We start from the raw sequence: 15,994 nt of genomic DNA, 5'->3' as shown, positions 1-15,994 counted from the left end.
TTGAAAGGGACATTAGGGAACATTTTGGGGTGACAGTAGTGGTGGTTACACAGGCAAATACATTTGCCAAGACTCAGAACTACACTCTTAAAATGGGTGCATTTTATCCTATGTAAACTGTACCTCAATAAAACTGATTAAAAATGGAAAACAATGGAAAGCTCCCAGGGAAGGGGGCTTGCACAGGGATCTGAATGCCATTCAGTTTGGACCACTTTTCCTATTACTGCCTCTTGGGTTGCCACAAGCATTGTATGTGTCTCTACCATCCCATTTTTAAAATATGTCCATCCTCTCAACCTAAATTTTACGCTGGTCAACCTGTTGTAACTAGAGATAGACAACCTAGTAGATGGGCTGTATAATCTAAGTATATAGTGTAATGGTTGAGAGTTTGGACTCTAGAGCCAGACTAACTGGATTTAAATCCCAGTTGCTACCTAACATAACAGCTTTATGGCCTTGAGTAGTCACTTAATGTGCTTGTGCCTCACTTTCCTCTCCTGAAGAATAGATACCTCTATCTGAAACTCATGAGGTTTTATGAGGATGACATTAGTTAGTATGCATACCATGCTTAGGATACTGCCTATACATAATAAACTATTTTTTTAAATAGTATTTTGGCCTTTTTTATAAAAAAAAAAAAAGGAAGCCTCATCCCTCATGCAATTAGTCTGAATTACTTTGTCATAGCTAATTGAATAATCCTGGTTCTCTCTATATTAAGAAACTTCCAGTCCTACATTTTAGGTGTTGGTTGCTCCCTTCATCCTTCATCCGACATCCTCCTGTCACATTCTTATATGGAACAGTTGTGTTTGGGACTTACCCTTCTCCTCAGGCAACTCCCAGCTCTTACTCCAACATTATTACACTATGGTGATTCCAACTCTTTTCCCTCAGGAAAGTGGTGGAGGTTTTATAATCAGTTTATTCCATGTTTTGAATGGTTACTGAGAATTAAATTATGCCTATAACCGAAAACATGACATGCAAAATATAATATTTAGCTCGAGCTTTCTAAAAAGACCACAAAGGAAATATTTCCTCAGAAAAACCCAAGATACCTCTTTGTCCTTCGTGAAGAGAAAGTTATTTTATCCTATGAAAACTGTAATTTACTTAAGTGTGATAGGATATATCTATCCTATCACACTTAAGTAAAATCTTCTAGCACATTTTAAAACAAATTCTAGTATTTCCCTGTTTGCTTGTTTGCCTGCTTGTTTGTTTGAATCTAGAAGTTTGATTTCTCTTTTTAAATCAGAAACCAAGAACTTAGGTTACATTTATACCTCAAAAGGAGACATTGTGTTGGCCCTTAATCCCATAGTATAATTGTAAGTATTCTGCTTTTTAATATATAGGTTTAAATTGCAACCAATTATATAAAAGCCTTAATTTTTATGGTCCTTCTGCCTATTTACTCTTTAACTAACACGGATCTCACGTTGACCTTGTTTTTCTCATCTATCCTCAGACTGGTGAAAACCTCATTCTGGGCACCATTTGACAAACCTAACAGTGTTGATTTAATGTTTACTCTATTAACCAAAACCTTTAACACACATAGTTTGAGTAGCCATTAAAATTCAGGTCCTCTACAAATCATTAGGAATACAGAAAGGAATAAGAAAGCATCTGCTTTAGAGGAGCTCGGTCTAATAAACTGTAGGTATAAATTTTCTAGCAACAAAGATTCCAGGGTGCTTTCTTTTCTGGATAAGATGTTTGCACTACTAACTCTTACCTTCTGCCTGTCTTTATCTCCTGTCCCATTTGTGGCTAGAGTTACCAGGTCTCATTAGTAAACTCTCAGCACCAAGTATCCTAGAGGTCACCTTGGTATCAAGGTCTCTACCTGCAGCTGAACGTCAGCTCCACCAATGAAGTCATATTTGTATATTTTAAATCCCTTTCTATACTTTCTTTTTTGCAACAGCTTTACTGAGATATAATTCATATACTATATACAGTTCACCCACTAAAGTGTACGATTCAATGGTTTTTAGTATATTCACAGAGTTGTGCAGCCATAACCACAATCAATTTTAGAACATTTCACCATATCAAAGCTGTCACTCCCTACCACCTCATTCCCCCAATTCTTTTTTTTAATTTATTTTATTTTTTTAATTGAAGCATAGTTGCTATACAACATTATTTAAGTTACATGTGTACAATACAGTGATTCACAATTTTTAAAGGTTATATTCCCATTTATAGTTATTATAAAATATTGACTATATTCCTTGTGCTGTACAATATGTCTTTGTAGCTTATTTTATAGCTAATAGTTTGTACCTCTAACTCCCCTACCCCTATAGTGCCACTCCTCCCTTCCTTCTCCTCACTGGTAACCACTAGTTCTCTATATCTGTGAATCTGTTTCTTTTTGCTATATTCACTAGTTTGTTATATATTTTAGATTCCACATATAAGTGATATCATACAGTGTTTGTCTTTCTCTGTCTGACATATTTCACTTAGCATAATGCCCTCCAAGTCCATCCACGTTGCTGCAAGTGGCAAAATTTTGTTCTTTTTTATGGCTGCGTAGTAGTCCATTGTGTGTGTATACTATATCTTCTTTATCCATTCATCTGGTTTTTTTATTAATTTTTGCTGGAGTATAGTTGCTTTACAATGTTGTGTTAGTTTCTACTATACAGCAAAGTGAATCAGCTATATGTATACATACATCCCCTCTTTTTTGGATTTCCTTCCCATTTAGGTCACCACAGAGCACCAAGTAGAGTTCCCTGTGCTATACAGTAGGTTCTCATTAGTTACCTATTTTATACATAGTAGTGTATATATGTCAATCCCAATCTCCCAGTTCATCCCATCCCCCCTTTCCCCCTTGGTATCCATATGTTTGTTCTCTACATCTGTGTCTCTATTTCTGCTTTGCAAATAAGATCATCTATACCATTTGCCTAGATTTCACATATAATGTGTTAATATACGATGTTTGTTTTTCTCTTTCTGACTTACTTCACTCTGTATGACAGTCTCTAGGTCCATCCATGTCTCTACAAATGACCCAATTTCATTCCTTTTTATGGCTGAGTAATATTCCATTGTATATATGTACCACATCTTCTTTATCCATTCATCTGTTGATGGGCATTTAGGTTGCTTCCATATCCTGGCTATTGTAAATAGTGCTGCAATGAACATTGGGGTGCATGTGTCTTTTTGAATTATGGTTTTTTCTGGGTATATGCCCAATAGTGGGATTGCTGGGTCATATGGTAGTTCTATTTTTAGTTTTTTAAGGAACCTCCATACTGTTCTCCATAGTGGCTGTATTGATTTACATTCCCACCAACAGTGTAGGAGGGTTCCCTTTTCTCCACACCCTCTCCAGCATTTATTGTTTGTACATTTTTTGATGATGGCCATTCTGACTGGTATGACCCAATTCTTAAATAACTACAAATCTTTCTGTATCTATATATTTGGACATTTCTGGACATTTCATATAAATGGAATCATAAAGTATGTGGTCTTTTGTGACTGGCTTCTGTCATTTAGCATGTTTTCAAGGCTCATCCGTGTTGTAGAATGTATCGGTACTTCATTTCTTTTTATGGCTGAATAGTGTCCCATTGTATGACACATTTTGTTTATCCATTCATCCAATTGATGGGCATTTAAGTTGTTTCCACTTTTTGGATATTATGAATGATGCTGCTATGAACATTCATGTACAGTTGTTGTATAGACTTATGTTTTCATTTTTCTTGGGTATATACATAAGAGTGGAATTGCTGGGTTGAGTGGAAACTCTATGTTTAACTTTTTGAGAAAGTGCCAGACTATTTTCAAAAGTGACTGCACCATTTTACATCTCCACCAGCAGTGTATGTAAGATTCCAATTTCTCTACATTCTTATCAACACTAGCTATTACCTGATCCTACGCCTTTTGATATGAAATCTAGCCTCTTTGCCTTGACTGCTCTTTGCCTCTCAACTTTATTTTCCCTTGTTCTCTAGCACTTACATAAATTTTGAGAAGTTGGTCTCTTCGCTGCCTCCATAATATTGATACTTGTTTTCCCATGTTGTGCCCACTGTCTTTAACACCTTTCTTCCCCTTGTTCTTTGCCACTACAAATTCCTACCATGCCTCAAGCCTGTGTTGACCATTTCAGCCCTTTTTAATGTCTATCTCCCCTGAGTTTCTCTGTACTTAGAGTTGATACCCCGTAAGTTAGGCATTAACTGTATTTTATCTCGCACTGTTGGCTCTATCATCCAATGTCTTATATCTTATCACCCTAATCCATAGGTAAACTCCATGAGAACTTAATTACTATTACATTCTATACTACTGCAGCCCAGTTCAGAACACATAGTGGATAACCTATAAATATTTGTTTGTTGATTGATTCTAACGGTATACAAATCTAACCTTGTATTTACAATGAGTTTTTTTTTAATTAATTAATTTATTTATTTTTATTTATTTTTGGCTGCGTTGGGTCTTCGTTTCTGTGCGAGGGCTTTCTCTAGTTGCGGTGAGCGGGGGCCACTCTTCATCGCGGTGCGCGGGCCTCTCACTATCGCGGCCTCTCTTGTTGCGGAGCACAGGCTCCAGACGCGCAAGCTCAGAGTAGTTGTGGCTCACGGGCCCAGTTGCTCCGTGGCATGTGGGATCCTCCCAGACCAGGGCTCGAACCTGTGTCCCCCGCACTGGCAGGCGGATTCTCAACCACTGCGCCACCAGGGAAGCCCTACAGTGAGTTTTTTAATAGAAAACTTTTAAATGATTTTGATTGGTTCCCTTTTCTTTCAAGGTAGGTTATGGTAGAAATCGCTAGCCTGTGCCAATAGCAATGCAGAAGAATTATAGCCAGTGATGATCTTTGAGTCACTTTTCTGTCCAATCTAATGTGGAAGATGACCATTTAATTATGAAATGATCTTATTCCAGTTCCCCTTCCAATTCACCCACTGTTGTCTGGAGAGTTTCACTGCAGAGAAGCTGTAGACTGAGAAAAGGAGAGAGGGAGCTTGTTGCCTGGAGAATAAGAACCTAGGAATTGAAACCTGGATAGGAGGAAGAAAATTTATGCTAACTACTCTAGCTTTACTGCTGCATATGCTTTTTAAAGTATTCTTCAAACAAGAATGATGCTTTTTAAAAATATATTTAATGAGGAACTATTACTAACAAATACCTGCCATCAACACTCTCAACAATTTATATTGGAGGCAGGAGGGTGTAGCAAAAAGCACATGTTTGAATCACAGCTGGAGAACTTTCTAGCTTATGACTTTGGCAAGTTTCTTGATCTCTCCATGCCTCAGTTTCCTCATCTATAAAATGAAGATATTAATAGTTCCTATCCATAGATTTGTTATGAGGATTAGATGAAATAGTGTGTGCAAAGCATTAGTACAATGTCTGGCACATAGGAAGTGTAAATAAGAGGTAGTCCCCTACCTCTCCACTCTTCTCATCTTTTATACACATCAGGGCAAAGGCAGGGTTAGCATGACATGTGGAAAGGATATGATGAGGATAAAACATTTGCATTAACAAGTAGTGGTAGTTACATGGGACCAAAGTATAGAAGGCTTAGGAAGCTACCTAGAGAAAGTTGAAGCATATTTCATCTGAACCATGGTAGGTCCCCAGTAGGAAGTAGGAGGGGCATGGTTATGGAATGGAGATGGGTGGATTGTTCATGTCAGAAAAGTTGCAGAGTAGGTGGGAAGAATGAGGTTCTGAGTACTACAAGAGGGGTCAGCCTTATAGAGCAGAAGGAACGTGTGTTCCTCTAAGAGAAGGAGATGTATCAGGACAGAGGTGTGTTAGGGTAGAGACAAAAGGATATGCCCCACTGCATAGGAGGAGATCATCCCAAGAGCAAGGGGACAAAGGGAGGAGAGTTGGAGGTATACGAAAGGAGTATGTCAGTGGCACCACCTCTCTGAGGAATGTTTTAAGGGCTCAGTAAAAATGAAGGGAAAAAAGTAAGATTGATGACCCCTGAGGAAGGCTTGGGAGAACATGGGTGGCATGAATCCTTGGTAGGATTCATTCTCCATCTTTTTTGAGGATGACTCAGCAGCTCTGGTTGCAGAACAGAAGAGCCAGGCAGCAGGGAGTAAGGGGTTCCCTTCCCCCCACAGGCCTGGGACAAAAATCAGGGCAGCCAGCGTCTGCCAGGGCAGCAGTGAGAGCACTAAAGGAGTAACCACACACAGCAGTAATCACACAGGCGCCCAGGGTGCTATGCCCGTGCACACATGTGGCCGGCCACAGACTCTATCCCCAAACTCATCCCAGGGTTGTTTATGAGCAAATTCAGGTGGCTCCTTTTCTTCATCTGATTTTCCTTACGATAAATGCTTACTTTAAAATAAAGTCAATACGGATATAAATTGTTTAAAAGCTGTGTCATCTCTGGAGCAGAGTGGAACATGAAAGGTGCCTCCCTTTGTCACACATGTGGATAATAGGTGCTGGGCCCAAAGTTTTCCCAGTTTCAGATCAGATGCTGTTTTTTTTAGGTACCTTAAAAGTTATGCTAGGGAATTCCCTGGAGGTCCAGTGGTTAGGACTCTGCACTTCCACTGCAGGGGGCACAGGTTCAATCCGTGGTTGGGGAAGTAAGATCCAGCGAAGCGCGGCCAAAAAAAAAAAAAAAAAAGCTATGCTAAAAGGGAGCGGGACCTCTAAATGTACTCATGGGGTACGCCAAACCATAGAACAGAGAGAAGTTCATACTAGAACCTGGAGATTCCTGCAGCCTCTCTGGCCCAGCCCTCTCATCCTGCAGGTGAGGAAACGCACTCAGAGCCAGAGAGTGAGAAAGCCCCGTGAGTCGTGAGGTACAGTGGAAGTGAGCACCCCTACTCTCACAGTCTGGACTGTGTGTGTTTCACTCTCTCTTGGTGCCTCAATGACCCCCTGGCCCTGGGCCGGTCCCGCATGAAAGATAAGCTGCAAAGTGCCCACTGCTCCCTCTTGACCAAAGTCAGGGGCACACAGGAAGCAGAGGCAGGAGCCTAATGACGCTGCAGTGGAGCAGAGCCACTACAAACGCAGGCTTGGCACCACTTGCTAGTCGGGAGACCCTGGACTAGATACTTCTATTTTCTGTGCCTCGGTTTCTCCATCAATAAAGTGGGGGTAATAGTACTATTCGTTGTGAAGATTAGATAAGGAATATAAAGTATTTGGCATTGTGCCTCAAAGGTAATAAAATGACTAGTAAGGTTTAGTAATTATTATCATTACTTTTTTTTGTACAAGGGCTTTGTGACCCATAAAACCCTGTAAAAAGTAAAGGACTGGCCATGATTATTACAACAATGATGGCCAAGACTCCACTCACAGCCTTGTTTCTTTCTTCCTTCCACCCTCCCTCTGTGATCTTTGGCAACAAGACACTTCTACAGAAGCAGTAGCATAGGGAAAGATGGTGCAGAGCGTAGGAGTACTTACTCTTTCCGAAGCCCATCTCAGAAGACACCAGGGATGGCTCTGGCTTACAAACCCTGACCCCCTCCTGGACACCGCCAGGTGATGGTGCACCTGCAAAAGTCTTGATTTGACCAGTGGCCATGGTGAGATGTATTCCTTTTCCTTTCCTGACTTCAAGAAAGTGTTTCCTACCCCAGTTACAATTTGAGTATCAAATAAAGTTGAGTATCAAATAAAGTTCATGGGTTACCAGGGCTGCCATTAACACATATAAGCACCTTAGTGTGAATTGCAAAAAGGCCTCTCTTCTTCAGGTCATGTTCCTTCCACTTTGTTTGAACAAGATAGTTGACTGTCCTGTGTAGCGCTCAACCTACATAACCATACATGGCAGCCTGTGGCTTATATTCAGAATATTCATCTCTGTTCTTCAGGTCCTGAAGCACCTACGGCACCTAAACTTTACCAACAATATGGGGGAGCAGGTAACTTTCGATGAATGTGGAGACCTGGCAGGGAACTATTCCATCATCAATTGGCACCTCTCCCCAGAGGATGGCTCCATAGTGTTTAAGGAAGTTGGATATTACAATGTCTATGCCAAGAAAGGAGAAAGGCTCTTCATCAATGAGGAGAAAATCCTGTGGAGTGGATTCTCAAGGGAGGTACGTGTTGTCCATCAGGATACCAGATGCCTCCACCACAGGCAGAAACTGTGCTGGGCTTTGGGAGGGCCTTGGACTTCACCACTGGACTTCCAGAATCATGAGTCCACTTCCCTCAACTCACTAACTGCATTGCCAGGGCTCCCTGTGAAATCCATGAGTGTTTAGTGTACAGAAGAGAATCTTCAGAACCTGAGCCCCATACTTATTATATTGAAACAAGTTTATTCTTTACAAATCTGACTCCTTGGCTAATAATAGTTTCCTTGGCTAAAACTTTCCCCAACCAGAGCAAAACATCACTCAAGGCAGGGCATGGACAATTCACACAGAGGTAGTTCCCTGTCATCCAGATAGCTCAGGACTGACGTATAAGTCAAAAGGACAATTTATTCTCCTGCTATGGGAGACCTGTAACAAATAGGAGGATGCTTGTGACCATGATCAGGACCCCCTTCCATGAGTATCACTGCATCTAGAAGATTGATTAACAACCAGAAGCACATTACCCAATGAATATCCACTTAAGGAAAAGACACATGATATGCTGAAATAATAACCATTCTATGATGGTTGTGTCCTAGAATATAGTAGGCTGCTGAGGACCTGGATCCTCTGTAGGATCAGACCCTGGACCAGGCATCCTCTTTAACTCTCCCAAGAAGCCTGGATGTGACCCACTACATTTCTCTTTGCATTTGCCTTTCTATTATCACCTTTGAGTGTCTTGAACCACTTTTTATAACATGACCAAAAATTCAACTTCATCTTTTTACCAAATGCTTCTTAGGTTGATGGGTTTCTGATGAAATACTACAATTTCACTGTTTCCCAATATATAGGATAAGTTACCCATGAGAAGGTCTCCTATAGATAGCGAATATCGTCCACAGTGTGCAAGTCTTTTTTAGCTTCTACCTCAGGGGGTGGATTCTCAATTAAAACATGCCATAACCTTTTCCAGACAGAGCTTTTGGGGTTCCAGAGGTTATATCCCTCTGTCCACTAATTATACTCTTGTCTAAATTATCACAAGTTTCAACTGACTGAAGTCTAAATTGATCAGCTATATTATCAAGTCTTCCCTGCTGTTGACTCATCCAGGTTATATTTTACCTCCATTGATGCACATAATTGATTGTCTCTAATTGGTGTAGATTGAACCATTTTTATTTTGTTATTTTGAGGTTTTTGCCACTCACAGCCTAAAAGAAGCCAAGAGGGAAAGCTACTAAACTCATTTTATGAGGCTGATATAATCTTAACACCAGAAACAGACAATAACAGTACAAGAAAAGACAATTATAGGCCAATATATAAACATAGATGTGCTCACATCCTAAATAAAATATCAACAAACTTGGACCACCAATGTATAAAATATATAATATATCGTGATCCAGTAGAGTTTGCAGTGAATTTACAGGAACATAATGATAGCCAAACATTACAACGTTGTAATGTTTGTAGATGTAGTTTATCCTTTCCTTTCCTTTCTTTTCCTTCGAACCAGGGTCCTGAGAGTCTTAGCAATCATCAGGTCTGATACGGCCATTTCTATTCCTCTTTCATTAGAAAATAGTGCCAATCATCTTCTGTTCAAGTGTTTTGAAATTCCTTGTTAAGCCAGTTATTTCTTTTTTGCTGGAAGCAATGATAATTATTTTATTGCTTTCCATGTGTTTAACTTTGTAAGATGTCTCCAGTTCAAGCAGTCGTGGGGACGGGGACAGTCTTATTAAAGAGATATTTTGGAAATAGTATGAGCCCTACCACATATCAAGCATTATGCAAGGCTTTGTAACTGGGGCTACAAAAATGAGGAAGACTTGCTCCCTACCTTCAAGAAACATATGCTTTTTCAAAGTATACTTCATTCTTATGATACATCTATTATCTCTGATACACATAGACTGTTAGGTAGTAAATACCCAATAAGTTTCTAGAGAATGTACTCAGTTACTTGGCATGATCAGAGAATGAGATAGAAGCAGGACTTCTGAAATGGTGAAGCAATGGTAAATTGGGCCAAACTGTCAAAAACAACCATTTAAGAACCTAGAAATCAACCAATAGCATACATCAAAAGGTGAAGGTTTTTCTTTTAAGAAAAACTAATGAAACTCAGGTAAGAACAGTGGCAGTCTGGGCATTTTAGCCTGGGGTTGCTCTCCAGTTGTTTCTAATGTGGGCAATCATATCATCTGCAGTTTTATTAAAAATAACAGTTTTATTTAGCCTTTTCCAATATGTTTGCCCTTACTTTTCTTGTTTTATTCCACCAGCTAGGAACTCCAGTGCAATATATAATAATAGTGGTGATACTGAGCACCCTTGTTTTAAAGTAAATGTTTTTAATATTGTGTATTAGAATAGAATGATTTTTAAGAATTTTGGGGGTTTTTTTCAAGGTAAAGGTATTTCTTCCTACTCTCTTTCATTGTTTTTATCACTAGTTTGTGTTAAATTTCATCAAATGCTTTTCATCCACTGATGATCATATTTTTCTGTGTTAATTTATTATTACAGTGAATGACACAGATTTTCTAATATTAAACTTGTTTGCATTCCTGGCATAAACTCAGCATGATCATGGTGTATTTTCTTTTTCATATCCTTTGAGTTTTAGTATTTTTCATCTATTTTCAAGTAGTAGAAAGTAGTTGTACTCTTTCCAGATCCTTTCAGATTTCTTACACTTTGCATGTATCTCCAGGACTTCTGTACATTTTTACTTCCAATAACCAGAACTTGATGCTCTTTTTCAGAAGACTGCCTGCAGGCTAATGGAACCCATTTTCCTCACAGGCTCAGAGAGGCAAAGGAGAACCTCAGAAGAGCCTAGGAATTTACATTTCCCTTAACCTGTGAGTGGTGTGGAAGTGTGAAAGCTCTAGCCCTTTTTCTTCAGATCAGGACAGCTCTGGGGTATAACCTACAGTCCAGAGCTCCCCTGGGGGATCAGGCAGAAGTCTGAGGGACTTTGCTCGGGATCACACCCTTGCTTGTTCTCCTCCCTTCTATGTCCTACTTCCTCTAGTCTCTTCCTGGTTCCCTTGGGAGAACTTTCTTTATAAATCACTTCACAAATCCTCAACTCAGCTCTGCTTCTGAAGACAACTTAATAAGTGAGACGGGCCTGTAATTTTTTTTTTTTTTCTTTTTCATGCTGTCCTTGTCTTGTTTTGGAATCAGGGTTATTATACTGGCCTTACACGACTGAGTTGGAAGGTACTCCTTTTAAAAAAAAAAAAAATTATTTTCCTGATCTCTGATAGAGTTTGTACAAAATTAGGTTGCTCTATTCCTTGAGAGTTTAGTACTACTTGCCTGTGGTGAACACAGGATGATGGTCATCTCAGGTATGACTATGTGGTGAGGAGGAAGTAAGTGGAGAGGGGAGTGTATAGTTAGATGTAGGTTACTGTCCGAGTCCTAGTTTTTGTCTTGGATGGTAGTCATTAAAAATGACTCACCAAAGTTGGTTCAAACATGAACAAGTAATGATGGAAAGAAACAAGGATTATGATTAATCAAGTTCTGTGCACCTGAAGTCCACTACGGAAATAAATAAATAAAATAAAATCTATGTTATCTGAAGTTAATGTAGCTACTGAAGCTTTCTTTTGGTTAGTAATTACCTGATATGTTTTTCTGATCCATTTACTTCCAACTCCTCCCTGCCTGTCCTGCCTGCCTCACTGAGCTGTTGCAAGGATCTCAGAAATCACCCTATACAGCCTAAAAGAAAATTACAGGAATTGCAATTCACTACAAAGTTCAAAGTCTCATTTTCAAATAAATTTCCCTTCGTCTCAGCATCTCCCCTTGTGACTCTCCCTCTGTGTGTAGGTCCATGTCCCTGTGTCTTTTAGTTTGTTTCAAACTTTTACTTCTATGGAAAGTAAACAGATGTCTCATTATGGGACTTGGAGACGATGGAAGGGAAGACTGTTTAAGGAGGATTTTGTCACTACGTAGACTCCCAACAATTAATCTTTCTAGAATCCCACTGAGGTGTGTGTGTGTGTGTGTGCGTGTGCGCGCACGCCTGCACTTGCCCATACGCACGCATCCCTCCCTTTCACAGATAACAGGAACAAAGACCTCTGGACCTTCCTATGCCTGGATTGGGCCTGAGTCTGCCGCACTGGTCCTAGTGCCCAGCCCCTCCGTCTTACACGTGTCAGTGGAGCTGGAAGACTGATCCTGCGGCTGCAGCCCCTCACTGTTGTGATCTCTGTCCTCCAGGTGCCTTTCTCCAACTGCAGCCGAGACTGCCTGGCAGGGACCAGGAAAGGAATCATTGAGGGGGAACCCACCTGCTGCTTTGAGTGCGTGGAGTGTCCCGATGGGGAGTATAGTGATGAGACAGGTAAAGGAGCAGCCCCTCGTGGACACCATGCAGAGCTCAGTTCACTCTGGGGCCCTGGGATCAGCGAAGTCCCTGGAAGGGCTGGGCTGAGATGGTGCTTAGCACGGTTTCTCATTTAACAAGGTGTGTCTGAGCATCACGCTGAGCTGGGCACTGAGGGGGTAAGAAGAGGAATGTTAGTCTCTGTAATACCATAAAAGCTTACAAACACACCTGTTACACATCTTCCTCTTACTTTGATACTGCTCTCCAATATTGTTTTCTTTTTCTTATAGCTCAATGAATAGACAATGAATATAGCTATTGAATAGACAAAGTTCTGTCTGTTCCAGTCTCCAAAGTTAATAGGCCATGATAGATTGCCTGCTGAGTGACTGGCACTGTACTTACTGTCTTACTTATGTTTTCCCTGTGCCTCAGTTTCTTCATCTATAAAGTAGAAATAATAATAAACCTATCTTGTAGAGTTTGGGGAATTAATTGAGTTAGCATTGGTAAAGCACATGGTAAATTATAGATAAATATTTGTTAAATAAAAACCTTGATTAGCATATTTGAAGCACTCTAAAAATATGAACTATTGTTATTTTATCATTGTTTTTAACTCATTTCATCCTCACCACAATAATGGGGTTATTATTGCCTCCATTTCACAGATGATGAAACTGAGGCTCAGAATGTTTAAGTAGCCTGATGAAAGTCACACAGCTAATAAATGGCAGGGCCAGGATTCCCATCCAGATCTCTGACTGCAAAGCCCATGCTGCTTTCACTCCCCAAAACTGCACACTGCGTGAGACATAGCAGAGACTTAATAAACATTTGTTGGTCAAATGAGTCTGTAGACTCCCTCACTAGAAAGCCGTGGATGAGGAAGGCACAGGTCACATGCGTGGAATACTTTGCCTTGATCTAAGAAGAAGTCTGCTCTGGCATGTCTACAAAGCCCATCCTTATGTCCAAAATGAGTCAGGCTGAGCGTGAAGCACTGTAAAATTTGGTGGACAGTGCCAGACCCTTAGCGTGCAGGGCAGCCACCTACCCAGCAAGACTAATCATTCTCTGCCACAAACCATCAGCAAGGAGTGTTAAAGGAAACAAGTAGCTCCGTTATGTACAAAGGAAAAAAATAATAGAACCGTCAAAGACACATGAAATTAAGTATATTATTAAGCATAAGTCAGGGTTCAATACATTATTTGATAACGTAAAAATCACAATTATTTCATCAATAAAGAAAATTTAAAGTGCCCTCACCACCACATTCACACTCACAAATTTCAGTCTTTGCCACACAGTACTAACCCTTTACTGGGACATTTTACAGACGCGAGTGCCTGTGACAAGTGCCCTGATGACTTCTGGTCCAATGAGAACCACACTTCCTGCATTGCCAAGGAGATTGAGTTTCTGTCCTGGACTGAGCCCTTTGGGATCGCACTCACCCTCTTTGCTGTGCTGGGCATTTTCCTCACTGCCTTCGTGCTGGGCGTCTTCATCAAGTTCCGCAACACGCCCATTGTCAAGGCCACCAACCGAGAGCTCTCCTACCTCCTCCTCTTCTCCCTGCTCTGCTGTTTCTCCAGCTCCCTGTTCTTCATTGGGGAGCCCCAGGACTGGACCTGTCGCCTGCGCCAGCCGGCCTTTGGTATCAGCTTCGTGCTCTGCATCTCGTGCATCCTGGTGAAAACCAACCGCGTCCTCCTGGTGTTTGAGGCCAAGATTCCCACCAGCTTCCACCGCAAGTGGTGGGGGCTCAACCTGCAGTTCCTGCTGGTCTTCCTCTGCACCTTCATGCAGATCGTCATCTGTGCCATCTGGCTCAACACCGCGCCCCCCTCGAGCTACCGCAACCACGAGCTGGAGGATGAGATCATCTTCATCACCTGCCACGAGGGCTCGCTCATGGCACTGGGCTTCCTGATCGGCTACACCTGCCTGCTGGCTGCCATCTGCTTCTTCTTCGCCTTCAAGTCCAGGAAGCTGCCGGAGAACTTCAACGAAGCCAAGTTCATCACCTTCAGCATGCTCATCTTCTTCATCGTCTGGATCTCGTTCATTCCCGCCTACGCCAGCACCTACGGCAAGTTTGTCTCTGCCGTGGAGGTGATCGCTATCCTGGCGGCCAGCTTTGGCTTGCTGGCCTGCATCTTCTTCAACAAGGTCTACATCATCCTCTTCAAGCCGTCCCGTAACACCATCGAGGAGGTGCGCTGCAGCACCGCGGCTCACGCCTTCAAGGTGGCGGCCCGCGCCACGCTGCGCCGCAGCAATGTCTCCCGCCAGCGGTCCAGCAGCCTTGGGGGCTCCACGGGATCCACCCCCCCCTCCTCCATCAGCAGCAAGAGCAACAGCGAGGACCCCTTCCCGCAGCCCGAGAGGCAGAAGCAGCAGCAGCCGCTGGCCCTGACCCAGTGCGCGCAGCAGCCACAGCCGCGGCCGCCCTCGACCCTGCAGCCGCAGCAGCAATCGCAGCAGCAGCCCAGATGCAAGCAGAAGGTCATTTTCGGCAGTGGCACAGTCACCTTCTCGCTGAGCTTTGACGAGCCTCAGAAGAGCGCCATGGCTCACAGGAATTCCACGCACCAGAACTCCCTGGAGGCCCAGAAGAACAACGACGCCCTGACCAGGCACCAGGCGTTACTCCCGCTGCAGTGCGGGGAGACAGACTCGGAACTGACCGCCCAGGAGACAGACCTGCAGGGGCCTGTGGGTGGGGACCACCAGCCAGAGATGGAGGGCCCGGAGGAGATGTCCCCAGCACTTGTAGTGTCTAATTCACGGAGCTTTGTCATCAGCGGGGGAGGCAGCACTGTCACAGAAAACATGCTGCGTTCCTAAAACGGAAGGAGAAGGCCAGTCCAGGGGGAATTCCAGAGAGGTTTCCTGGGATCACAGTCTCCGACAAGGATGAGGAATCGCCCCAGACTCCTTTCCTCCAGGAAGGAGGAATGAGACACCCCAAATGCCTGGAACTCAGTTGCACTGCCACAAACGACAGTGAATTGACTAATGTTCCCTTTAGAATTAAAAAGAGGAGAGCTGTGTGCTTCTGTGGTTGGATTTGTCAGAGCGCTGAGATCCCCGTAGTCAGGTTCGCTGTTCATGTCCCTGCTGCTGTTCTTCTCCTCTGTTCTATCCCGCTCAACAGCCCAGAGATGAAACCAAGGCTTTAAATTACCCACCTACTCCCCCTGTTTTTGGGGTTTTGGTTTTTGGTTTTAATATTGAAATGTCTGCCCTGAACTTTGCAGACAGCCTGGTCCAGAGATAAAAGTGTGCAGAGTGACAGAACATCAGATTGACCACCACTAGAGTTGAGTCTGAAAGACAGAATGTCACCAGCACTGCCCAACACCTTGACGATGGAAAGAACTTGAAATGTCCAAAACTGTAAGGTGAATGTGTCCCCTCCTATTTATGAAAACCATAAAATATTTAGACTCTTACTTGCTGCTGCTATCATGTGACATCGAGAAGGTTAGCACCCCTCCTGTACCAGGAC

The 15,994-nt window shown here is 42.3% G+C and overlaps 1 protein-coding gene across 2 annotated transcripts in view; it reads left to right on the top strand.

Annotated features, from left to right (window-relative positions):
• CASR (calcium sensing receptor) overlaps positions 1-15,399 on the top strand; it is a 28,305-nt gene extending 12,906 nt beyond the window's left edge. Inside the window, exons 4-6 of one of the 2 annotated variants that reach the window (XM_068545508.1) lie at positions 7,884-8,114; positions 12,366-12,489; positions 13,817-15,399. In XM_068545508.1, coding sequence (XP_068401609.1) covers positions 7,884-8,114; positions 12,366-12,489; positions 13,817-15,330 — 1,869 coding nt within the window. In that variant the 3' untranslated portion in view covers positions 15,331-15,399. Of the gene's footprint in view, positions 1-7,883; positions 8,115-12,335; positions 12,490-13,816 lie in introns of both variants that reach the window. The other variant, XM_068545507.1, reaches the window with a different exon arrangement.
• The last annotated feature ends 595 nt before the right edge of the window (positions 15,400-15,994 follow it).

This window comes from Eschrichtius robustus, chromosome 6 (assembly GCF_028021215.1).
Source record: "Eschrichtius robustus isolate mEscRob2 chromosome 6, mEscRob2.pri, whole genome shotgun sequence".
NCBI lineage: Eukaryota > Metazoa > Chordata > Mammalia > Artiodactyla > Eschrichtiidae > Eschrichtius > Eschrichtius robustus.
This window is presented reverse-complemented; position numbering and strand designations above follow the sequence as displayed.